Raw genomic sequence first — 26,109 nt, forward strand, 5'->3', positions numbered from 1 at the left:
ATTAGAAAATAAATAGTTGAAGAAGCTGCTGTAGTTTGAGTTGTTAATACTTATGGTATGTGCTGGGCACTATTTAAAGAACAAATAAGTTCAATCGTAGTATACACATGAGGTAATTCAGAATTCCTAACTCATATCACTTCAGAAAACTATGTTCCTTTCTTATTATCTTCTGCCCGTGGATATATAGTCAAGTACTGTGATCAAAAGTTAGATGTCAGTACTGTATGTAGGTTTTGTAATCGTTTTCATCATAAAATATATATTTGAATTTTTTAAATTGAAATTTTGTGGGCAGAATTAATGTTGATGAGTAAGTCTTTAGTTTTTGTGTATTCGGTTGATAAGAATCAATGAGAACAAACATGTTAGAACTTTCAACCCCCTTTTGTTTTAATGCCATTAAAATGACTGGGAAAATGTTGAAAAACTTAAAAAAAAAGTTATTTAGTGGTTCAGGGAATTTTACTTTCTTATTTCTGTAAAACTACACTTAAAAGGAGGAAACTGGACCAATTTCAATAAGACCAAAAACAATACAATGACAAATAACATTGGTTGATAATTTCTATAAGATATTTCCTGTTATAACAGTTTATTTAAAACAGTATATAAAAGATCAGTTTAGAGGCTTTCTTAGTGACATTTCATGAAACATTGCAGTTTTCCTTCAACATGGATTTGTTTTGTTTTTGTTTTTAAAAGACAAGCCTATTATTTAAAAACGAAACAATCTCCTTGGCAGGTGGGGATGGTGTTGAATTACTATGATACAGAATAACACCTTACTGGGGAGAGGCTTTATTATTTCAAGAATTCAATTTCAGATTGTATTTGTTCTTGTTTGCTTCTCTTGCTGCAATGCACGCATTTCCTGTCTTACCAGATAACAAAACTGTTGTACAAGGATGGACGTTATTGCCAGGAGCCTCCAGGACCAACGGGTAGCGTTTCAATTTCGATGATTGTAACTTATCCACAAATCCATTCTTCTGTGTAATGATGGACTAGAAGGATTACAGCAGTAAACATTTTCTTTTTGAAAGTGAAATTTGAAAACATTTGGTTATAAATCTTTATATTGATAACCACAACATTTTGAGATCTGTGAGGTGTTTGGTTTTATCATAATTGTTTTTTCAAAGGGAGGGTTGGGAGGGCTTTTTTTTTTAGATATTGAGGAAATGCTTCTTATAGAATCAATCAAAATAGACTTAAAAATTAGTAATCCTTAGTGTTTATGTGATTTTAATGTTTTGCCAGTATAATCAAACATATAAAATAGTAAAGCGGTCTTGTAGATTTTTCCACTTAAATATAATTTATTACCTAAAATATATTATTTGACATTTAATGATTTTTGTTTTCACATAATAAAGCCTAGAATATATGGGTTTCTGTAAGAAGGTACCCTTCTTGAAAGTTCGTATTTTTCTATCCTAGGTATTAACACATGGCCCTATACATTTTATGCTTGAATGCATAGGAAAATTACTGTTGTTACAAAGCATCTTTGTTAATCTCGGTTTTTCATTGGCTAATAGGCAGCTCTCCACAGGATTACTGTATCTGCTTATTAAAATTATTTAACTTTCTATACTCAACATTTAACAGTCCTCTCTAATTTTATGTTTCCCTACTAAGTATTGCCCACCAAAAAATTAGTATAGAAATGTGTACAAGGCATTTATTTATTCTCACTATTTGTGATTTGGACAGGAAAGGGGTAAGGCCTTGGGCAGGACAACTTCTGTCACAGAGTGGTGGAAAAAAATAGATTGAAGTAAGATTCAGTACTGAAAAGCTGTCACTCGGTCTGAAAATAATTAATATTCCTTTCACTCACCAGTTAGATATGTGCTCCCAAACCACATAATCTCTATGCCTCAGTGATCATTGTTGCCATTTCAGTGCCTCTCATCAGGGTGACATCTCACACCAAAATGATTTCTTATAAATTAATCTTGATAACATGACAGTCTCAGTAATTTTAGTGGAATGCTTTCTCTTGTTTTTTTTCCACAGAAGCTGTTGGCTATTTTCTTTATAACTTGATTGACAGCATGAGTGACTCAGAGGTACAGGCCAAGGAGGAGCATTTGAGACAATACTTCCATCAGCTGATGGAGATGGTACCATTTCATTTTTTGCTATATAATGCCTGTCCTGCCTGACATGTATCTATTAGATTTGAAATTGCTGCTTTTAAGTACAACCAGACCACTTCTCAATGACATAGACGAGTTGGAGACTTAAATTATGTCTGAGATAATTTCTGTTAGACAAATCTCAGTTTGGTTGTCTAAAACTCAGTTGTTTTTTCTCCTCCCTTCCCTTTGCACAGAATGTAAAAATTCCTGAAAATATCTACAGAGGCATTCGTAATCTGCTGGATAGCTACCATGTTCCTGAATTGATTAAGGTGTGTGTGAAACAGTAATCAACTTTTTAAAATGCTTAATTTATATATAAAAGCATGTTAAAATTTTATTTAAATATGTTGCTTTTGGCCAAAAGTTTATTTAAATGACAACCTTTAAAACAAGGCTTTTCATTGATTGTTGGTAAATGCTGTTTATATATTGAAGAACGTGTTTAAAGTATTTATTACAGTGGTTATAAAGCATGAACAGAATTTCTGCAAAATTTTGGAAGATGGAAAAATAACAGTGAAATGAAATGAAATTTCCAAAATTTGCTTTTGACATTTGCTAATATATTTTACACATGTTTTCTGATTCTAATTTAAATCCCAATTTTAGGATGTTAATATGTTGGTTGAAAGAGAGAAGACAGACTCTCGAAAAGTAAGTAGGCTTTTTGAGTAGATTCTACATGCTATAGTAACCACATTTAATGAGAGTTCTAGACTGTGTCCTTATAAAACCAGTGGTTCGTAACATTTTTGTCATCAGTGTACCTCTAAGAAGTTGGTAAAAGCTATTTCAGAAAAATCAGCATATCTCAAAAAAATCGGCATGAAATTTGCATATAATCTCAGGAGCTTTATAAACCCCTGGAGTCCATCCCCAGATCCCCAGATTAATATCCATGATAGCATTTATGACATTTAGGAAAGGTCAGTTTAAAGGGAAGAGTGACAAAGGGTGCATTTTCTTTGTAGGAAATTTCTTTCCTTCTTTTTTCTTTCCATTTCTGTAGACTACGCAGCCTACATCATCTGATTTGGAGTCTAAACTTGAAAAACTAAAAGCTGAAAATCAACCTATAGGAGATGTCCTGAAGCAACTCATATTAATGCTGTGTTCAGAAGAGGTAACTTATAACTATTTCAAATACGCTATTAAGGTAAAAAATTCTTTATAGATAAAAGTAAGCAAAGCCAAATATAATATTTATGATTTTTACAATTAATTATTATACATCATGTCGGTGAAGAATGCAATTAAATGAAAGGTTAGCTAATTTCAGCTACACCTTGAATGGCATGTTTTCCGGTTACTGTAGTTTGTTTACAATAACCTGCAAAGTGAATGATAGTAACAGCCATGATAGGTTTATCATACATGCCAAATGTCCTTTCAAGCCATGGCTCCGGTCTCTTATATCTAGATTGTCAAGCAACTGATACATGCAGTCGTCATTTGCAAGTCAAATATTACTGGGTTGTTAATGCAGGGATTGAAATTCCATTTTCCTGCTGGAAAAAAGTCTTTCTGAGATAAAGGGTCTCTTGCCTTTTTTCAGCAGGCATCCAGCTGTACTTTGTGTTCATTTTAGTGTGCGTCTGCAATTTGTGGTATATCACTAGACTTTTTCGGTTTTTAGTTCAGTATCATTTGGTCTTATGCCTGTGTTTCTAGGGGAACAGAAATAACAGCTGACTTTAAGGTTATAACATGGTACTATTAAATTCTAAAATATTTCCTTACATTACTTGGATATTGACTAGACTGTGAGGAACGTTGCAGTGATAGACATTTCTGTGCCTGGAAATTGGACGGTGAGTAAGGGCTCACTTGGTACATATTTAATCTGGAAGTCTTTTTTTTATAATACAGTACCCAAACCTTAAAACATCAAATTTGGCATAGTGGCCTGTTTTGCAGTGTAGATAACAAATCTTTTAAACCCCACATATATATATCTTTTCCTGCTTTTTAAAAGGCAAATAAAAATACCAGGGAGCAAGGTGAAGTTAATACCATGAATCCATTTCTTTTCAGGGAGCAAGGTGAAGTTAATAACATGAATCCATTTATTTTAAAAGTACTATTAACTTTTTTTACACTCTGAACATTGAAACTAGAAATTTTATTTTATTTTTATATTAATTTCTTATTTCTTTTTCACTTCCATCCTTTATTTTAGAACATGCATAAAGCTCTTGAATTGAAAGCAAAATATGAATCAGATATGGTTATCGGTGGCTATGCCTCTTTAATAAATTTGTGCTGTCGACATGATAATGCAGAAGAGGCATTGAACCTGAAACGAGAATTGTGAGTACCCTGGCACTGAAACAAATCATCAGCATGTATGCTGATATACAGTCCTTGATGGATCATGTAGATTGACTACTACTCTCATACAATGTGAATTTAAAAAAAGAATTCTCTTTTGTGTTTTTGAAATTTCATACTATAAGACTCTTTGATTAATTATGGCTTGTTTTCAGCAAGGAGTCTTTGTTTAAGTATGATAAGACGTTCTATTCCTTAAAGCCAAAGTTTTTTTCCTCTTGATTATACAACTGCATATGACAACAGTGGTGATGGTAACTATTTCATAAAGCTTGTTAAATATTCCACTTTCTGTACTGTAGGGTAAACAAAATTCTGTCCATTTCTAAGGTATCTTTGGTTTCCCATCCTGATACATTTGCCAAATAAAAATATGTCTTTCAGGGGTATTTCAGTATTCATGACAAAGTTAGAATCACCTTAAGTGCCATGAAGCAAAAGAGTTCCTTATTAGTGTCATTTGCAGATGGAAAGATGCAATATATATGTAGTGTTAGATTTTTACTTCGTCACTTTGAATATAATTACATGTGGATTTGTATATGGCTTCAAAAATAAACCTTAACTAAATTGTAGAGGCCAATGTTAATAACAGTTCAGATTCTGATGAGTTTTTGAAAAGTGATCAAGTAGATATTGCAGTCCTTTTAACAGTTAAACAACTTCTAACATAATATAAATATGGTTTTAATTTTTAGTGACCGTTTAGATTCTTCTGCTGTCCTTGATACCAGCAAGTATGTAAGACTTGTAAAAGTATTGGGAAAACATGGCAAGCTCCAAGGTAAGCGTCAGCACATAAAGGAAACATGTGATGCAAGTATCTTGCCACTGGAATAACATGTGAATTGATATTAATGGTATATCATGTCTTGCAAAGTGCTTGAACACTTTGCAAAATTTGCATGTGAATCCAGCCAGAGCTGCATGGACAGTGTAGGCCATTAGTTTTAATGGATTGGCAAGCTTGTCATTTACATTTGCACAGCTCAGTGCTTTTTGCGTTTCTGCAGCTAGTTTTTATTCGCATTGCTGTTTGGATTGAGTTTGAAGATCATGACTTATGGCACAATTTGCCTATATGCCTGCACTAATGGCTTTGTTTTCGCTTAAGAACATTAGAAGGCTGAACATAAAACCTATAAATATAACCTTTATTCAAGAATATGAATTTTGCAGGAGTCTTTGTCTTCACTTTTAATAACATTAACAAAATGTGTACTTTAATAAGGTTTTACATAGAAGTTTGCGGGGAGAGCCTAGCCGATTATATTGTTGATGTATATACTCTAATTTTCTCGTAGTTGAGATAATGCTAAACGTAATGTAATTACACTTGATAATTTTTTATTACTGTTTGCTTGTTTCTTTCTCATTGGGCTTTATTTTGAAACTCTTTTTTTAACCTCCCTCTCTTATTCCTAGAGAAGATTTTTAAAAAAATCTCTGTAGTCAAAAATGTGGAGAAAATATTTGATTTGAACATTGAATTTTTTCCTAGGAAGCCTTTCTAATACAAAATTCTTTATGAAGATTAGACTGCTTTTTAAAAATCATTTTCTGTAAAGCGGTCAAAACATTTTTTCTGTGCAATAATTAAGAACAACATTATAAAAATGAACTTATTCCATATCCTAAAATGTTTGTTTCTGCCTTCCTAATGAAGCTTAATGAATCTAATGTATTAACATGCAGTCTTTTGGAAAGCTTTCATTGGCTCTGCTTGGCTAATTAGTATCGACATAGCAAACAGGCCCTATCGGTATCAGACCATTAGTCTGGCTGTATATACAGTGTAAACACATCTTTATTATCTGGCCTCCTGACAAGCCATCTGCTGAAGAAACAATGGTGTGATTTAGCAGATGTTAGCTCTGAACGATAAAAGCATCCATTTAGGAGGATCTTACAGCTATAGGGCAGACAGTACAGGGTTATGTGGTGCAGAGTGGGCACACAGTCCCTATCTATAATTTGTAGTCAAAGTTGCAGGGAAATGATAAAACCATGCTATTGTGGATTTATAATTGTAGTCTCGTTTAGAAATGCAAGTAGTAATTAACTTGAAATCGGCATTATACACTAGAATTTACATTCCTGCTGGGCTTGAAATGCTGTTTTAATAGCAGTTTGTTTTCCCTACATGAAATTACCTAAGGGTCTTTTGTGCTACTTCATTGTAGATGCTATTAACATTCTAAAGGAGATGAAAGAGAAGGATGTTCTTATCAAAGATGCAACAGTCTTGTCCTTTTTCCACATCCTAAATGGCGCAGCTTTAAGAGGTGAAACTGAAACAGTAAAACAGTTGCATGAAGCCATCGTGACTCTAGGGTTAGCGAAACCATCTACTACCTTAAGTTCCCCATTGGTCACCCTATATCTGGAAAAGTAAGTTAATTGAATTTTCAATTTTAAATGTTGGCATTGAAAGAATGAATCTAATCATTTGGGGATTATACTTTGTAAATTCTCTGTAGTGCTGTGGAAGCCTTGGAGGTTATTCACCACAGCATAAGAGGACTTCTGTGGAGTAGGTGACCTATAAAATCACCAGCCGCCCTGTGGTCCTGTGGATTACTTCTCAATGGAATGATCTATGGTGATTTTTTTTTGTATGGGGAATGTGATGATATTACATGAAGCCAAATCTAGTTTTTCCCAGTTTTGAGCCTTATAAGTGTTAATTATTAATAAATATAAGAAAGAAGGATTCTCTGGGGCTTTTGATTATGCTTCATGACTGTTATTCAGGTAATGATGTGGCAGCGTCTCTTCATTGCTCCTTTCCTCCATGTAGTATTTTAATTGCATGTACCAATACAGTAGTTATTCTGGCTTCGATAAATACTGTAGAAGATGTCTCTGTGTCTTGTGGGAAGAAGATGAATTTTGTTACTAGGGTGAGATTTACTGAATTTGAAAATTTTTACATTTGGAATGTTTATGTTGGTGCCCAATTTAAGGTATTTTTTCCAGTGCAAATCATAAAGTCAACCTACTCTCTTGTAATGAGTGAAACATTTTAGTAAGATGATAAAGTATCCTTTATTCTTTTCCTTTTGTGTTTGTTTTTCTTTTCCATTTTAAAAAATTTCTCAGATCTTACCTCTTTGTCATCTCTTCCATGGCTTAATGCAATTTTTAATCTGCTTATTTTGTGATTGTGATTTTCTAATTTTAGTTTGGATGTTGCCGTATCAGTGTCAGGAGAAAAGTAAAAGATAAATCTTAACGGTTCTCATATTCTTCCCACATTTCTGGTAGTTTTTCTTTATTTATTAGGGGGTATAATTAATTGAATATAATGAATGATTTAGTATTGAATTTAAAATGTGGAATAAAAACATCTCTTTTAACTAACTCTTTTTAGGAAATATGTGTACACACACATATATATATGCACACACATACATGCACATAAATGTTTTATGAAATAATTTCTTTGCCATCAATCAAAAAATAGTTTATCAGCTTAATATGATTTGGCTAAATCTTAACCTCCACAATCTCAGCATTACATCTTTTTAAAGAAATAGTGATTCAAACAATTATTGTGTTATTGAGTTCTCATGTTCACAGCCTACTTTATATAGAAATCCTATAATTAATATGCTTCCTCCTAGAATTTTTTTGATTGTTTAAAAGACCCGTCTCTGCAAATTGCATGTGGAGCTCTGCATAGGGATTTGAAAGAAATGGGCCCAGTGCCCAGAAGAATTAGGCCCTCCTCCACCACTGGGCAAAAATAAAATAATTAACAATGAAAATGAGGCCATGGTAGAAAAAGTATCTTACAAATAGAAATACTTTGAAGACAGAGGAGATACAAAAGTTTTCCAGAAGAAGTCTGCAGATGGGGCTCATGAACCAAGGAGAACTTCCCCCAAGGGAAAATGGAAATAGCATGGGATTCAGATGTTAATGTGGAGCATACTCTGTGCTTCAGATTCTACTGTACAGTCAGAGATTTGTGTGTCTCAGTAAAATCTGACTGTCCCTGTTAATTGGGCTAGAGAAATCTAAATTAGTTTCTTTTATGATTTTTTTTTTTTTACTACTTTCAGATACAAAGAGAAATTACCTTCTATTTTTATTTGCCTGAATTTGTTTTTGTTTTTTGCTATCTTTGCTTTGCAGAGGCAGTTTCCATGACAAGATCTTCAGTTTCATCTGTCATGATAAAAAGGTTTTGTTGACTCTTTTAGAGTCAGGAGAATAATTAAAAGGAGATAAAGGAAATTTCATGTTTAGCAGAAAACAGTAGTAGCACTCCTGGTGGGGGCTAAGTTGGAGGAAAACGTTGACTTTGCAACTTATTTTCAATTGTGTTTTCCCAACTGATGGAAGATAGCTAATTAATTCAGAATCATGACAAGTGCAGTACTAGGATTAACTATGCTAGCCTGCCCAAAAGTCTACATGTATTTGATTTGATTAAATATGTTTAATCTTCAATAATATCAGGTAATTGGCCTCAGCAGGTATGAACTCATCTGGAGAATGAGGCTTTTATTCAAACTTGAGGTAGAATTATGAGAAACATTTCAGAACACTTTACAAAATCTTCATCCTTTCAAAGGCAAGCATCTTTTTGGAAAGTCATTGCAAAGACTCTGAAGAAGGCTGTCACTTACAAATTGTAATTCTAGAACAAATTTGCGAGGTTGAGTTCCTTAGAAAGATGATCTTTAAGATTCAATAGATATTAATTTTGGACTGACTTTTCCAGCATTGGATAAAACACAGGAGAAATTTAATATTGTATCAGTTTGTTACTTGGATATTGTTTTAAAAGTTTTACAGTTATGAAAAATAATACATTTTGTTTTTATTCATTTGCCAAAGGAAATCCAAAATAACAGGTTTGCAAAATTTTGAAGAACTTGTTAAACTAATCTGATTTGTATTATCAAAATAATACTTGCACTGAAAAGAAGTTTGCTGATTTGAACAAAATTTTCATGTGTTTCATTTACACTGGGACTGTTCTGTAAGACACATGTCTACATGTAGTCCACATGAATGTTAAACATTTTCCTTTGTAACTACTTAAAAAAATTTTTTTAATTGAAATCATGCCTGATCCAGAAAGATGACCTGGATCCTCCATATTAAGGAAGAAAGAAATGCTTTAAAATAGGTTAAAAGAGCTTTTGATTAGTCTTTATGCTATGATAAAGGAAATAAAATTAATGAAATTTGGGCCATTAGTTTTTAAAGCATAAAAATTTGTATGATGCAGTTTCAGATTCACTTGTATAGCTGATCCATTTTGGTTTCATTTCATATGAAAAATATCTGAAGCTGTTTAACTGGATTATTTAGTGCAAATGATCAAAGAATCTTTAATTTCTGCTTTCCATTTAGGATTTTTCTGTGCTGATTTGTGCTATAATCTGTATATACCCACATGCATTTCATTTAAGTGAATCATGGACTTTGTCCATATAATCCTCCCAGAACTCTTGCTAAATTAATCTTGAGTTCTTCATAAAGGTCACAATTTCTGTAAGATGAACCTATACCAATACGTTTTAAAACTTACTGTAACACTTCAATATGTTGCAGAAGTGGGAAATACACTTTTTATAATGCTGGTTATTCTGTCATATATACTCCCCTTTAATTTTGGCATCTTCATTTGTACTGGATACTTTTATTATTTGTGGGAATGCTCGCCTTCTAGAGTAAAACTCTTTATGTGCTGAAAGGAAATTAAGGAGGTTTGGCTCTTTTACTCCATTATTGCAATTAAGAATTTAGCATCATCAGTGCCAAAGGACAAAAGTGGTTCATTTGCCCTAGGGGGACAGGACAGTGATAAGATGATTTTTCGTCAAGGATCATTGGGTCGTAATTAAGTTACATTCATGGCTATTGCTTTTTGAAGGATGATTGGTAAATGACAGGCTTCATGTGCTTAGTACGGACAGTGTTCAGTAGGGTTTTTTCTCCCTCTGTCAGAAAATCCTGTTGAGCCTGATAATGTAAATGTGGCATTTTATTCTGAACAAAAGAGCAGGGAAATGAGCTATCTTGTCTAATCATTCAGTTGTTTAACACTGACTTCCAGTTTAGACTCAATTGGCTGGAAAGCACTTGACATGTGAAGTTAGTGCTGTTCCGAAAGCATGTTTGAGTAAATTTGAAAGTAAGTGACAGCTAAATTGTACCTAGGGAAATTACAAAGCCTTCAACACAGTTAATTTTTTTGGGAGGATTAGTTGTAATTGCAACACTAGTCTCCTTGAAGATTCCGCATTTATAGATGATGAACAGAAAAAGAAACATTTAGCTCTTTCAAGGGCTGGTTCTCTTCACAGAATAATTTTTGTGAAGTCGATGGTTTCTCCTGAATTGATTTCTTTCCACACTGAACATCTGCTTAAGATTTATAGAATAGTCAGGTTTTAGAGTGTTAAGGTGTTTTTTGTTTCCCCCTCCCTTGTTTTGAACTTTTTTCTCCCCTAAAGCCCCTCTTTTCTCCAGTGATTTCAGATTTTGAGAGCTTTTCAGTCAGTAAGCTCTTTAGGTAAATCGCCACTTCACTAACACTTTATGCATAATGTTGAAGCACTTTATTCCAATTAAAAAATTAATATTTGTCATTTAAAATTTTGATTAAATTGGAAGTTATTTGCTATAGGTAAGGAGACTAAGTTTAAAGCTACCAGTAGGTAGATAGTTGTCACTGGTTGTTCTTGTTCAAGATTGTATGAAACACATTTGTGATTTTTACAGTTATATATAAAGGAATTTGAGTTAGGAGGACTTTGTTTTCTGGTACCTTTAAGTAGATAGTTTTATGATCAGCCTCATATAAATGTTATGTCCAGGGTTTGTTTTTCTGTCAATGACATAAAGCATACTTTCATTTCATAATAAGGACTAACACAAGAGGTAACATCAGATTTACCATGTTCTTATTGGACTCAGTCTATTATATATATGTGTGTTCTTAAAATTTAGAATTATAGAATCTTCCTTTCCACTGTTCTGTTTTTATTTCATAGGCTCCCAGAATTTTGATAAAGGCTATGTTGAGTTAATTTACATCAATCAAAAATATTTTAAAATGATTGATTACTTTTTATTAGCATGTATAGTTTTATTTATGAAAATCACTTTATGTATATCATTGAAATACTTTGGGAGGGTGTCTAGTCGTTGAAAATATCACAGTGGATTTTTCTTAGAGATAATAGTATGTTATAGAGTTGATTTTCACTTAGTATTATTTGAGGTTTGTGAAAGCAGTGGCTAAATTTTTATCAGGATTGGACTTTTAAAAATTTGTGACCCGTTTGTATATAAAGCTTTAGGAATTATGCGTGTATACTGAAATAAGCATGGAGTAAGTTTTGAATCCAGAATTAATGTTTTCAACAAGATTTCTTCAAAAGATTATTATTTTAGAGTAGAGTTTTAACTCAGTTCTAGTGTTTTAAAGTGTACAAAGGAAATCACAGAATCATTTTAGGTCACAGAAACTAGAATTACACTGATTGATAAAGTCTTCCCCCACATTTTGGGTATAAGGCAGTTTCCACCTTTTCCCATTTGATATTTTACTGCACTTACTGATTTCATCCAGCCTAATGAAAGTGGTATTTTCATGTGATGATTTTTTCTGCTGGTGTGAAACATTTGAGATGATGAACCTAACAAGTTCAAGTTCATAGAACCTCGCGTTAGAGTATTAGAACTGGGAGGGAACCCAAAGGTCCTTGAGTTCAACTCTTGTGATAATCTGCTTTCATCACCACTTCTAGAAATGTGTCACACTGCTGTAGCCAAGCTGCATGTAGTACTTATCAATTGGGATTGAAATTCAAAAGTCCTATGCGTATACAACTATTTTCACAGTAATGTGAATTTTATATACTTTCTCATATTTTTCATTTCCCTCACCCAAAGTTTTCAAGCTTTAATAGGAAAGATTAATGATGACATCAAATCATACGAGGCGTGGACATTTTTATCTCTTTAAAGTGACGTGATCCAACCAAACACAAGTCAGAATGTAGATAATAAGGACTGAAAAGAAAGGACTAGACCTTAGTTCATTTCTATCATCAGTAAGCACACTTTGTACAAAATGTTTCACTATAGATTTCTAATTCATTTTGTTGGCAGCCTGGGGTCAGTGACATTGTTACTTAAAATTACTAACAAATATATATGAATTATTTCCATTTTGCTATACTTGTCTTTTCTGTTGTTGTTCTGAGCATGTATAATCTTCAGAAGCATATATTTGGAGACCAAAGACTATTAACATGTCTCTTTGATTGACAGAACAATTATTCACTCATTTATTGATAGCTTTGACCTAATGTAGGGAAAATACAATTGAGACAATATTATCCTAGTTTGGAAATTGATCTGAAAAAGCAAATTATACTGCTTTTTAAAAATCAGTGTGTGTTAGTTTTTCTCTTAAATATTTTGGTAGTTTTCCATTAAATGGAATTGTAAAAAGGTAATAACTTGTATCTGAAGCAAGGGAAAATACTGATTATATAAAGCTTTATATCATATGTGGTAGCATTTCTCTTGTATGACAGTAATCTAGCCTGCAACATCTACTTGCAGTTTTGAAATTAACCTGTAATTTAGTCTTCACCCCAAATGACAAAAATTCAAATGACTCTGTGGGGTGCCGGAAGATGCACTGTAAACAGGGCTTAGTAAGGGGATAAGGTAGAGTTCTGTCAGGATAGGCTCATTTTCACTGTGTCAGTATTGTAGTAAAATTAATGCTTCTTCATGATATTTTACTTTTTAGTACAGTTTAAAACCTTAATCTAGATAAAATGGTAATTCAGTCTAGGGCAACATAACATTTGTATAATGAACCAAAATGTTAGGGCTTCAATGGAAAATTTTAAAAGGCTTTCTTCCTTTTGAAAACTGTTGCACATGTGAGAGAAATGTGTTTTCTCCACAAAGATTGTCACTGTTATCGCTACTTGTACTTTGGTCCATGTCTCTAACCATGCTTCTTTTTTAAATACATTTCATACTTTCTTTTCAAAAATCTTTAATTTCTTATTCCATATTAACACCACCTTATTAGGTTAAACAAACAACATTGCTTTTAATAGAGCATAATGTATAATTAGATGTACTCAACTGAAACGGGGGAGAGTCCAGGGACCTGATGACAGTGCCTTTCTCTGTTTACCTGGTGGCCTTAGGCTAATCAGTCAATCTCTAGATGCCTTAATTTCCTCATCTATTTAAAAATAAAGGAAGGTGGCAAGTAGAATTGGATCACATAATCTCTACAGCTTTTTCAAGGTCTTAATAATTTCTCATACTGTCATTTTCCAAGGGAAATAGTAGGTTTTGAGGACACAAAAGAATGTGTTTCCACACTCTTATTTAATAAACTGACTTAATGAAAATATCTTTTTATTTTAATTAATTAACCACATAAGAGAAGCTTCGATTTTATAATTGGAAATAATTTTTAAAAGCTTACCCTCTTATGAAAAGCTTTTAAAGAGTTCTAGAATTCACCAACCCTAAGAATATCCTAGGTTTAGCAACAGTAAGTTTCTATATGTATGAATCCTAAAGTTACTTCTTCCTGGGATTTCCTTGTGGCACATGGTTAGGAATCCGCCTGCTAATGCAGGGGACATGGGTTTGAGCCCTGGTCCGGGAAGGTCCCACATACCGCGGAGCACCTAAGCCCGTGCGCCACAACTACTGAAGCCCGAGTGCCTAGAGCCTGTGCTCCGCAACAAGAGAAGCCACAGCAATGAGAAGCCCACGCACTGCAACGAAGAGTAGCCCCTGCTCACCACAACTAGAGAAAGCCCACGTGCAACGACAAAGACCCAACGCAGCCAAAAGTAAATTAAAAAAAAAAAAGTTAGTTCCTCCTTATCTGGAGAGGCAGCAGTATGAAACATATGATGAGAAAGGTGAAAGTGCTTGAAAAGTTCTTGATGACTGTTGATGGACATTTAATAAAGTTTCCCAAATCTGGAATTATTGAGGACCATAAACACAAAGTAGTTGGAAAAAATATTTGACAGTAGTCCTTGTTTTTAGAATAATGCATTCTTATAGCAATTTATATATAATCTGAGAGAATGCCTTCATCTTTTGGACTTTTTAATAAGTACCATTTGGCAAGCAAAATAATAAAAGTTGAAGCAGGGAAAACAGGGAACCACTAATGATGTCTGTACTCTGAACATTGATTTTTATATAAGGATTGTTTCTTGTATTTTTTTTTTCCAATTTGGCTTCGTGGTATTCTACCTTAAATAAAACTCACTCGTGTACCTTTTGACTGGTCATTGTATAGCTCTCAAATTAATTAGATATATTTTATTCATTGTTAATATTTTGATGTTTCCAAGGGATGACTTACCTACTGCTCTTGAAGTCACGATTGACTGCTATAAAAAGTATAAAATACTACCAAGGATTCATGATGTCCTATGTAAACTGATAGAGAAAGGCGAGACTGATCTAATTCAGAAAGGTTAGTCACCTTCTAATTCGTTAGTGTTGTTAGTTTTCTTTTTTCCCCTCTTGCTTATTTAATCTTAATGTGTTGCTGTGAAGAGAGAATTTAACAGGAAGGCAAGCACATCCAGAGAAACTTTGTTACACTTTTGAGTTGAAAAATATCAGGTATATTTTTAACATTATAAATGTACTTGATTTTAGTAACTTCATTTTGAAAAGTCACCCCTCTTGTTTTTTGTGTGTGTGTGTGTGTCTGGTACGCGGGCCTCTCACTGTTGTGGCCTCTCCCGTTGCGGAGCACGGGCTCCGGACACGCAGGCTCAGTGGCCATGGCTCACGGGCCCAGCCGCTCCGCGGCATGTGGGATCTTCCCGGACTGGGGCACGAACCCATGTCCCCTGCACCGGCAGGTGGACTCTCAACCACTGCGCCACCAGGGAAGCCCCTCTCTGTTATTTTTTGGTCCGCTTCTTGATGATCTGCCTTTGTGAGATTTTCAGCCTTATCCTCACCAGTTCTCTTTGAAGCTAGTCACAGGTACTTAATGTCATAAATGTATGCTGTTACATAAGGAATGTGACAGAAAATTGGTTGATTTAGCTATAACCTTTAAGTTATTCTAAATATTTGTTTTAAAGTTTTCTTGTATTTGTTCAGAACTCTTCAAGTGATATAGTGTTAGTCTATATTTTGTCTTCTAATATATTTTCTTCTTTCCTCTCTAGCAATGGACTTTGTGAGCCAAGAACAAGGTGAAATGACTATGCTGTATGATCTCTTCTTTGCCTTCCTACAAACAGGAAATTACAAAGAGGCCAAGAAGATCATTGAGGTATGATTTTAACTCCAGTATTCTAATTGTACAGCTATTTAGACTCTTAATTAGAATATGTTTACAAATTTTAACCTTTAATTACACATGTTCTGATTCATGTTAATATAATTCAGTCTCAATAATGTGGGGTGAGAGGGAGAGACTCGGCCAGCTTCTTTATTGTATATAATTACAGTTCAGAAAAGGCAGCCTGGTTGTATATTGAATTTGTTTCTTCACTTTGTTAAATTCACTGTTATATATCAAAATGATATTTGCATATTAAATCTTGGATTGTGGAACAATTAAATTAAACTGGCATTCCTGTGTGTAAAGTTGCTAATCCTCTTTGCCAAGGAATTCTTTGTTCTTAAAAGCAGTGGAATTTAATTTGCTGCAGACCATGCTCAGATTTATTTGTAATGCTTGTCTATAAGTTAATCAGCCAAACAAGTGCTGTCTGCAGGTGTTTGGCATTTAATTTAAAATTTCTTTTTTTTTCACTATGGTAAGCAGCTTACGGGAAATGGTAGGTGACAAACCTGGGCTATTTAGGATTAGTATATTTTATCTAGGCTTGATTGAAATTTTGCTTACTGAAATTGATAAGTCAAAGGGCAACGATAAAGTCTGTCCAAATTGTGATTAATTTCACTATTAAACAATTCTGTATCTCCTAAAAAAATCATTTCAGAGAAGATGGACCCATCGCCTTAAGAAATATTACTTTTAGTATGAGTAAAATAAACTTGTGAATACATCAGTAATCATTTTTCTCTCAGATATACTTTACTGTTACTCCATGTCTTTTCCCAAAAGTGCCGATGGTGGACGAGACATAAAGGTGGTGTTTGGCCTCCTTGTTTTTATGTTGATGACTGCTTATAATGGATTTGAAAATAGAGGCACACATCCCAGAAAATTATTAGTTTCTCTTGACATTTTTCAAAGAAAAGTCTAGTATGAAAAAGGACTGTGAAATTAATTCAGAACTTTCTTATATTTCTGTCTGTCTTTAACTCAATCTGTCCTCCTGTCGGAGGGAAGTGTGGAGTATGCTGTCTTGGACAGGTGCTTCTATAGCTTGAGTAGTTCATTTGTATTTTCTAGAAAATGTTATAAATTCTCTCATCGAAGGTGCACAGTGTATGTATCTGAAAATGAGAGAAGCTGTCTGCCTGTTGAGTTCTGTACTCTGTATGCATGTTATCAGTATTAGTAAGGCACTGATCAGAGCAGAAATAAAGCTCAGGTATTCAGATAATAGTGATTAGAGGTTCTACAGCAGGAAATCATGCGGCTCTCTTTGTGTAATAAGCAAGACATAATAGGAAGCACAAAAGGCATGAGTGGGTTCTCCTTCTGTCATCTACTTGCTAGTGTGATAATAAATAAGTTACTAAACCTTTCTAAGCTTCCTCATCTCTAAAAGGGAATATAGTATCTTTCTTTAAGATTCAATCACATAATGTATGTAAAGCAGCTTGCATGTTTCCTGGATTATGGTAGTAATCAATATTATTAATTCTCTTTGCCCCTTAAAGGTAGAGATTGTGTTTTCTTCATTCCACATAACTCACAGTATGATGCTTAGCATAAGGTGCATGTTTGTCACATGAATAGGCGAGAGGAGGCTGCATCTTAATTACTTTAAAGCTTTGCCAATGTGCAACATCATTGAGTGTAATCATTTAGGAATGGCTGTCTACTGATGACACAGTTTTTATAGTGAATGTGTACAGAATTGCTTAAAGGATACAGAATAGCTTTACAGAATCCCTCTGCAGTACCCTAGGGTAGGACAGCAGGGTGTGCAATATATGGAAATATACTGAAGCACGTTTTTAGGGGGTTTTTTGTTTTTTTTAATGGTTAGTTGGAATTGAATTAAAGTGGGAACTTGATTTTTTTACTATTAAAATTCAAGACCTGGAGTTCTCTCTTGTGGTTTTCTGAGGATTATTGGAAATATTAAAAGTAATGAAAATTAATAAACTAGGACTGTATCACCATATGAAAGAATATTATAAATACTGAGGAACATTTTTATTATTCCCCCAAACACAATAGTGTCTTATCAATGGGTAGATTCACTAGAGTTGAATTTCCAAAGCAAAATATACAATAAAGCTTCTTTGTATTTGAAACACTGTGGGAGATAAGATAAACCAAGTCATACAAATGGTCTCATTAAGTAAAGAAAGAGACAAGATTCAGTGTATAATATGACCTGTGCTTTTAAAATGAGTTGGTATACATACATATATATAATACGTTTTAACATAGTTTTATATTTTAATTCTACCCATGGATTATTGCAGGAGGGTGGAATTATAGCTGGCATTTTGCTATATACTTTTTTGTATTTTCTGAGTTTTCAGTAATGAGCATATGTATTCTTATTGTATATATACTCAGAAAGAGTGTTATTTTCTAGTAAAAGAGAGAGAAAAGTAAATAAGACTTACATCCACCCTCAAGGAGCTAATGTGAGATTAATATGTGAAGATAATGTCTATATAAGACTGAGAAGTGTTGACTGCTGTAAGAAAAATACAAATAGTTCTGAGAGTTCAAGAGAGAAAGTTATTCCCAGTGTAGGAAATTAGGTAAGACTTTATTGAGAAAATGGGGTTTAGGGTGTGGCTTGATGGATGTGGTAAGTCCTGTTCACGTTTGGGAGTTTGATAGGGTTGGGCAATGTATTAAAGGTATTAGAGGTAGAACAAAGAAGTAGAAAAGGGAAGTCTCTAAGTAGTTCCTGTTTTTTCTCCAGCTTCATTGAGATACAAGTGATATTTAACATTGTATAAGTTTAAGGTGTACAACCTGTTGGTTTGATATACTTATATATTGCAAAATGATTACCACTGTAGTGTTAGTTAACACCTCCATTACCTCATGTAATTACCATTTCTTTTTTGTGGTGAGAACATTTAAGATTTACTCTTAGCATCTTTCAAGTATATGAGTGTGTGTGTGTGTGTGTGTGTGTGTGTGTGTGTACGTGCACGCTGTATTGTTAAGTATAACTGCCATGTTGTACGTTAGATCCCCAGTACCTGTTCGTCTTAGAAGTGGAAGTTTGTACCATTTGACCAACATCTCCCGTTTCTCCCCACCCCAAGACGCTGGCAACCACCATTCTATGCACTGTTTTTAGGAGTTCAGCTTTTTTAGATTTCACATGTAAGGGATATCATACAGTCTTTCCATGTCTCTGTCTGACTTATTTTCCTTAGCATAATGCTTTCATGGTATATCTTCATTGTTGCAAATGGCAGAATTTCTTTCTTTCTCATGGCTGAATAGTGTGTGTGGTGTGTGTGTGCGCGTGTGTGTATGACTTGCAAATATTTTCTCTCATTTCTTGGGTTGCCTTTTAATTTTGTTGATTGTTTCTCTTGCTGTACAGAAGCTTTTTAGTTTGATGTAGTCCCACTTACTTATTTTTGCTTTTTTCACTTATGCTTTTGTGTCTTATCCAAAAAATTGTTGCCAAGACCAGTATCAGGGAGCTTTTCCCCTGTGTTTTGTTCTGGGAGATTTATGATTTCAGGCTTTATGTTAAAGTCTTTAATCCATTGCAAGTTAATTTTTGTAAGTGGTGAAAGATAGGGGTTTAATTTTCTTCTACTGCATGTGATTATCTAGTTTTCCCAATACCATTTATTAAAGAGACTATCCTTTTCCTGTTGAGTATTCTTGGCTCCCTTGTCAAATATTAGTTGACTATATATGTGAAGGTTTATTTCTGATTCTGTTCCATTGGTCTTTGCTTCTGTTTTTATTCCAGTACCATTCTGTTTGATTATTATAGCTTTGTAGTGTAGTTTTAGGAAGTGTGATGCCTCCAGCTTTGTTCTTTTTCAGGGCTGCTTTGGCTATTTGTGATCTTTTGTGGTTCCATACAAATTTTAGGATTGTTTTTTCTATTTCTGTGAAAAATGCCATTCAGAATTTTGATAGGGATTTCACTGACTCTATAGATAGCTTTGGATAGTATAGACATTTTAACAATATTAATTCTTCTGATCCATGAACACGGGGTATTTTTTCATTTATTTATGTCTTCAGTTTCTTTCATCAAAATCTTACAGTTTTCAGTGTACAGATCTTTCACAACCTTGGTTAAATTTATTCCTAGGTTGTTGTTTTTTTAATCATTTTGCTCATCTTGTGAATGGTATTTTATTTTTTTCAGATATTCTGCTAGTGGATAGAAATGAAACTGATTTCTGTATGTTGATTTTGTATCCTGCAACTTTACTGACTCCGTTGATTAGTTCTAATAGTTTTTTGGTGGAGTCTTTAGGATTTTCTGCATGTAATATCTTGTCATCTGCAAACAGAGTTTTATTTCTTTCTGATTTCTTAAATAGTTCTTTCATCCTGGGGTATAGGATTTATAGGAAGTATTTTGTAAGGGTAGATTGTTCCCAGAGACCCTTCAATATCAGAATAAGCAGGCTTGAGTTCATGCAGAAGACAGTGAACTCTCAGCAGTGTTAGAAAGAAATTTATACTAGCAGAAGAATGTGTGATAGATGAAAGGGGGTTGGGGACAGTGAGATTAATAGTATCTGAATTAGGATAGTGGTTGTAGGGGTTTTGTTGTTGTTTGCGGTACGCGGCCCTCTCACTGTTGTGGCCTCTCCTGTTGCGGAGCACAGGCTCCAGACACGCAGGCTCAGCGGCCATGGCTCACGGGCCTAGCCGCTCTGCGGCATGTGGGATCTTCCCGGACCAGGGCACGAGCCTGCGTCCCCTGCATCGGCAGGCGGACTCTCAACCACTGCGCCACCAGGGAAGCCCTGTTGTAGGGATTTTTAAGATACTTTACTCAGTCATCTCAAATGATATCTAATAATTGAAGGATAGTGACCTTAGCAGAAGGTATGGTGAATTAACAGAGGCATAATATCATCTAAGCTCTGACTTGAGAGAAACTAAGCTCTAACTTAGATCTGATACAGCGTCTCCCATCATGAACCCTTATAAGTTGGCATTGGCAGATTTCGTCACCTAAAACTTCCTGGATGAAGTCCTTTAACTAAGGTGGTTGATAATATTTGAGTGGCTTCCCAGTTTGACCAATTTCCCCTCCTTCCATCCCTCCCTCCTGCCCTTCAATAAATAATTATGGCTCACATCTTACAGTCTTGTTCTAAAGATAGACCTTAAAAAGATGAATCCATAAAATGCAATAATTGCTGTAACGGAAAGTGCTGTAGAAAGCATCTGTTTCAGACTAGATCTTTCTGAGGAAGTGATGTTTGGGATGAGAACTAAAGGATGAACTGGGAGCCAGCCACATAAAGAGTGGGAGCAAAAGCATTTCACTTAGAGGGCACTGTCTGTGCAAAGGCCTGAGAAATTTTGTTATGTTTTTATAGATGGTACCTCTTTTATGGTTCATAGTAGCAAAGATTTGGACTAAAACTCAGGCCTCCTGAGTTCTAGTCCCATGCTTTTTTGCTAGAAATTATGATAAAATAGAGTGGTATTTCTTTGTTTTTAAAAAAAAATGACTTCATTCTTTCGGCCAAGTGTCTTTTAAGGTACTTCATTCACCTCCCAGGAAGGAGGTGTTGCAGGTCATTTAAATAAATTAACAGTTTAGATCATTCATTTTGTGTATTAAGACTGGAGATTAAGTCCAGGGAGAGATGATAAAAACAAGTACAAAAAGTTAAATAATGACATGAAATGTTAAGTAACCATATTAAAGGTTTCTATAAAGCATTATATTATTTAATTTTATTCTTAATCCTTTGAGCAGTTCAGTAATCACTTACTGATTGCCTGCCATGTGCCAGGCACTAAGTTCTCAGGATACAAACACAAAGATGAGTAAGAGTCTGCTTTAAACTTATTTAGCATTTCTTTTTCTAACCTCATCCCTTGAGGTTCAAACCTAGGTTACAAGTTAACCAATATTGGTAACATTTTTATACTTCTCAAATGATTTTCATGTACATCTTCACGTGAGCCTCACATAACAACTAATTAGGGCAATGAAACTTCATTCAGTTCAGGGTGTGAGTGTGGAGCTTATTTAGTTAGTAGTAGTCATGGAATTTGAAATCACGTCCTGATTTCACATTTTCTGTTGGTTCCCTTACACCATTTCTACCTCCATGATCTCTCTCTTTTAAAAATTGAGATAGGATATAACATTTCATAAGTTTAAGGTGTAGGACGTGTTTATTTGATATATTTATGTATTTCAATACAACCTCCATGATCTCTCGACCCTTAATATCTGAACCACCAAAACAACTTATCGTTTCTCCAAACTTACTCTTTCTTGACTTTTCCCTCTCGTCTTATCTGCTATTACCCTTCCATCACACTTCAGCCAGAGTAAATTTTCTGTCTTCTCAGGGGGCAAAACTCTTCTTTTTATGTCTTTGCCTTTAGGACCAAAAGTTTGGATTACGGCAATCTCCCAACCTTTGTTCCTCTTCCCTTTGTTCTTTAATAGATCAAATTCAGGGTTTTATCCTAATTTGCCTTCCTTAATAAGCCAGAATGGATCTTATATATAAAGAAGGGATTTTAGAGGTAGTTTCCCCCTCCAGCCCTAGAATTTCAATAGATGTCAGTTCTCATGCAAATTCATACCCCCTCCCATGAGTTAGTTTACTTAGTATTTTCTGTAACACCTGGATCATATTTAGTTAATGATAGTTAAACTGTTAGTTTGACTTGCTCAGACATATTTTCCTCCTTACTAGACCATGGTCCTTAAGTCTGTCTCTGGAGATTTTACAGAAGAGGACAATTATTGAAAGGTTTAATAATTCCATGATACCCCTTTTTCTCCTTGCTCTCCTGGCTGTGGGGATAAGTAGTTGCGTTCTTGCTGTTTTTGTTTGTCCCATACACCTCGTGCGCTTGATTTTCCTCTTACTACTCCAGCTAAAGGACATGAAGCCAGAGTAGTTGTTTGTTTTCTATTTTCCATTTCTAGCAGTAATGGTAAGAAAACTCAGAGCAGGTAAAAATCACTATTTTAGTTAAATTTAAAATGATTGCCTTTGAGATAGAGTTTGAAGTAGAAGAATCTTCATCTGTTTTCACTTTAAAGGTAATAAATACTTGATACCTATTTTCACTAGTGTACATTGAAGCCTATTATGATAACAACAAATTTACATCAAGGTAATATAATGAAATTAATGAAAATTATTTTTTTATTTTGGATTACTTTTTTTCTTATACAAGTGAACCTAGTACTGAATTGGAACTGCACAAAGAGTGTTTTGAAGCACAGTAACCCAGGTGGAAACAAACATGCTGTATTTTGGTTTTGGTGTTTTTTTCATTTGTTTGTTTGTATTTTTGCCTGCATTGGGTCTTCGTTGCTGCGTGTGGGCTTTCTCTAGCTGTGGCAAGTGGTGGCTACTCTTCATTGCAGTGCGCGCAGGCTTCTCATTGCGGTGGCTTCTCTTGTTGCAGAGCACGGGCTCTAGGTGCATGGGCTCAGGAGTTGCGGCGCACGGGCTCTAGGGCACACGGGCTTCAGTAGTTGTGGCGCATGGGCTTAGTTGCTCCGTGGCATGTGGCATCTTCCCGGATCAGGCATCAAACCCATGTCCCCTCCATTGGCAGGTGGATTCTTAACCACTGCGCCATCAGGGAAGTCCCTTTTTTTTTTTTTTTAATTACAGTAATTACTTTATCCTCACTGTCTATTAAATAGATTGTATGTAACAAAAACAGGAAAAATTAAGAGTTGAGTTCATTGTTTTAATTAAGCAGTAACTGGTTTTGGATAAGTTACATTTAGCATCCCAATTAAAATTCTATTCTTCTCCATGTTTTATTACATTTTTCATTTTTACTTTAAATTTGCAATGTTTAAAATTCAATAAGATGTTAAGAGATAAGCCAGAAATGTAGACTATTACAGAAGCCTAGGAGATTTAGTTAATCTGACCTAGATGTTGTTTTGATGATTGAGATTTATTTTTGAAAATAGTTCTCAATTTCAGAATGAAGCACACAGCTGCCGTATAAGTCAGTTGTCCTGCCAGTGACAGGCAGATTAATCAGCCACAAAAAGGAAGAGTTTGCCATAAAAGTTGTGCTAGTCAGATCATTGGCATTTGGATGAGACATAATATTGAAAGTTATAAGTGAATGTAGCTCTTGCATTTTGCCATGTTCTAAAGAGGATTATCTAGTATTTTTTCAAGGGCTTTTTGTATACATTTGATGTTGGCTTCATTTTCAATGTAATGCATGTGAAACAAAACAGATAATGTGAGAAAATCCTTGAGTAGAAATTGGGTACAAATGTAAATATTAATGATGTTTGAGAATATATATCAACAGTTAATTTATTCAGCATTTATTTCGCGTATCGCAAAATGTGGGTACTTGCACAGTTAGAATGAGAACACTTATACAACTTCTTCTGTACCAATTTTTCTGTCATTCTACCAAAGCTCTGAGATGTTAGTTCTTGTGTCAGTTTTTAATTTAACATTGTACAATACTATTTTTTAAAATTTATTTATTTAATTTAGTTTTGACTGCATTGGGTCTTCGTTGCTGTGCACAAGCTTTCTCTAGTTGCAGCGAGTGGGGGCTATTCTTCGTTGTGGTGCGCGGGCTTCTCATTGCGGTGGCTTCTCTTGTTGCGGAGCACGGGCTCTAGGTGCATAGGCTTCAGTAGTTATAGCACGCGGGCTCAGTAGTTGTGATGTGCGGGCTCTAGAGCGCAGCCTCAGTAGTTGTGGTGCACGGGCCTAGTTGCTCCGCGGCATGTGGGATCTTCCCGGACCAGGGCTCAAACCCATGTCCCGTGCATTAGCAGGCGGATTCTTAACCACTGCACCACCAGGGAAGTCCCTACAATACTATTTTTAAGAAATAAAAAGTAATGAGGGGGCTTCCCTGGTGGCACAGTGGTTGAGAGTCCGCCTGCCGATGCAGGGGACACGGGTTCGTGCTCCAGTCCGGGAAGATCCCACATGCCGCGGAGCGGCTGGGCCCGTGAGCCATGGCCGCTGAGCCTGCGCGTCCGGAGCCCGTGCTCCGCAACGGGAGAGGCCACAACAGTGAGAGGCCCGCGTACCACCAAAAAAAAAAAAAAAGTAATGAGGTAATGAGGACTTATAAATAAGAGATCAGATGTGAGGGTTGCCTGGTGTCGTCCACAAAACTGAGTGGAGAAAGCAGTAAATGTACGTCCTCTGGACTGGAGCAGCCAGGGTAATGAGTATATTGTTTTCTTATCATAATGCTGGGAAATGTAGTATTTAATAGGGAAGCCCTATTACAGATGATGAAAATACTGGAAGTAGAGTGACAGATCCTTGGAATTATATGTGAAGTGGTTTGTCTTTTATTTCAGTATCCAAAATTGTAAAGTAATTGTTTTGAAGCCAGAGTTATTGACTAAACCTTAGTAATTCCTAATTGAGGCTATAACACACATCTCAATTACTGAAATAAACTAAGACTATGAACTAATTTTAAGTACTTAGCTTGTTTTTAGTACTTAGCTCTTTAAACGTTTAGTTTTAGATACTAGGCAAATGTGTGGTAATCAGAATACTTTTATCACTGATTTTTACAAAGCATGTTTCTTTAAAAGCCATTGGTTTTATCATTGTGACAATTGTTAATAAGGCAACATAACATATTAATAGTTTTTGCTTCCTGAATCTATTGGGATCTCTGAAGTTGTGTGTGTGTGTTTAATTTGACATATTTTGGAGTTTTTTAGTCCATCATTTCAAGGTTTCTTTTTGAGCTACAGAAAGCTTAGCCATTTTTAATAATTAAAGATTTATGGAATGAAAATTGACCTACAAAGAAACGTTTTGAAATAACCCGAATCTTCTAGACACTGGTTAAGTATAGGTTGTTCTAATCCTAAAGGTCTTTGATAACTGTGGGATTAAGTTATAGGTTTCTTTTAGTATATACATTTGGCAGGGAGGAAGCAGGGTCATTAGAAGGAAAACTATTTGTCTTTGAGGGAAAATTAACATTTAGCTAAAGCCTTACCTGTGTGCTGTATGATTATTTTATTTTACAGACTCCAGGCATTAGAGCTCGGCCCACAAGACTTCAGTGGTTTTGTGATAGATGTATTGCAAGTAATCAGGTTTGTGTTTAACTTCTGGTCTCACTCACCTAAAACTGTGAGTAGAAAGCAAGTGTCCTACATGTCCTGTGAGCGTTTGGGGAGTTCAGGTGATGCAGCATTGCTTATCTTGGTTGTTTTCCAAATAAGCAATAGCTTAATTCTGGTTTCTGAGGTCCAGTGGAATTCCTAAAAATTTTAACTTTGGCTCT

The 26,109-nt window shown here is 34.9% G+C and overlaps 1 protein-coding gene across 2 annotated transcripts in view; it reads left to right on the plus strand.

The window, feature by feature from the left end:
* The window catches only part of LRPPRC (leucine rich pentatricopeptide repeat containing), a 103,157-nt gene that overhangs the window by 45,592 nt on the left and 31,456 nt on the right, over positions 1–26,109 (plus strand). For both annotated transcript variants that reach the window (XM_019942883.3, XM_019942882.3), the window contains exons 16-26: positions 887–944; positions 2,026–2,132; positions 2,345–2,422; positions 2,763–2,807; positions 3,163–3,276; positions 4,333–4,463; positions 5,183–5,268; positions 6,668–6,875; positions 14,867–14,991; positions 15,704–15,810; positions 25,850–25,918. In XM_019942883.3, the coding sequence (XP_019798442.1) occupies positions 887–944; positions 2,026–2,132; positions 2,345–2,422; positions 2,763–2,807; positions 3,163–3,276; positions 4,333–4,463; positions 5,183–5,268; positions 6,668–6,875; positions 14,867–14,991; positions 15,704–15,810; positions 25,850–25,918 (1,128 nt within the window). The remainder of the gene's footprint in view (positions 1–886; positions 945–2,025; positions 2,133–2,344; positions 2,423–2,762; positions 2,808–3,162; positions 3,277–4,332; positions 4,464–5,182; positions 5,269–6,667; positions 6,876–14,866; positions 14,992–15,703; positions 15,811–25,849; positions 25,919–26,109) is intronic.

The sequence above is a fragment of the Tursiops truncatus genome, chromosome 14 (genome assembly GCF_011762595.2).
Source record: "Tursiops truncatus isolate mTurTru1 chromosome 14, mTurTru1.mat.Y, whole genome shotgun sequence".
Lineage (NCBI taxonomy): Eukaryota > Metazoa > Chordata > Mammalia > Artiodactyla > Delphinidae > Tursiops > Tursiops truncatus.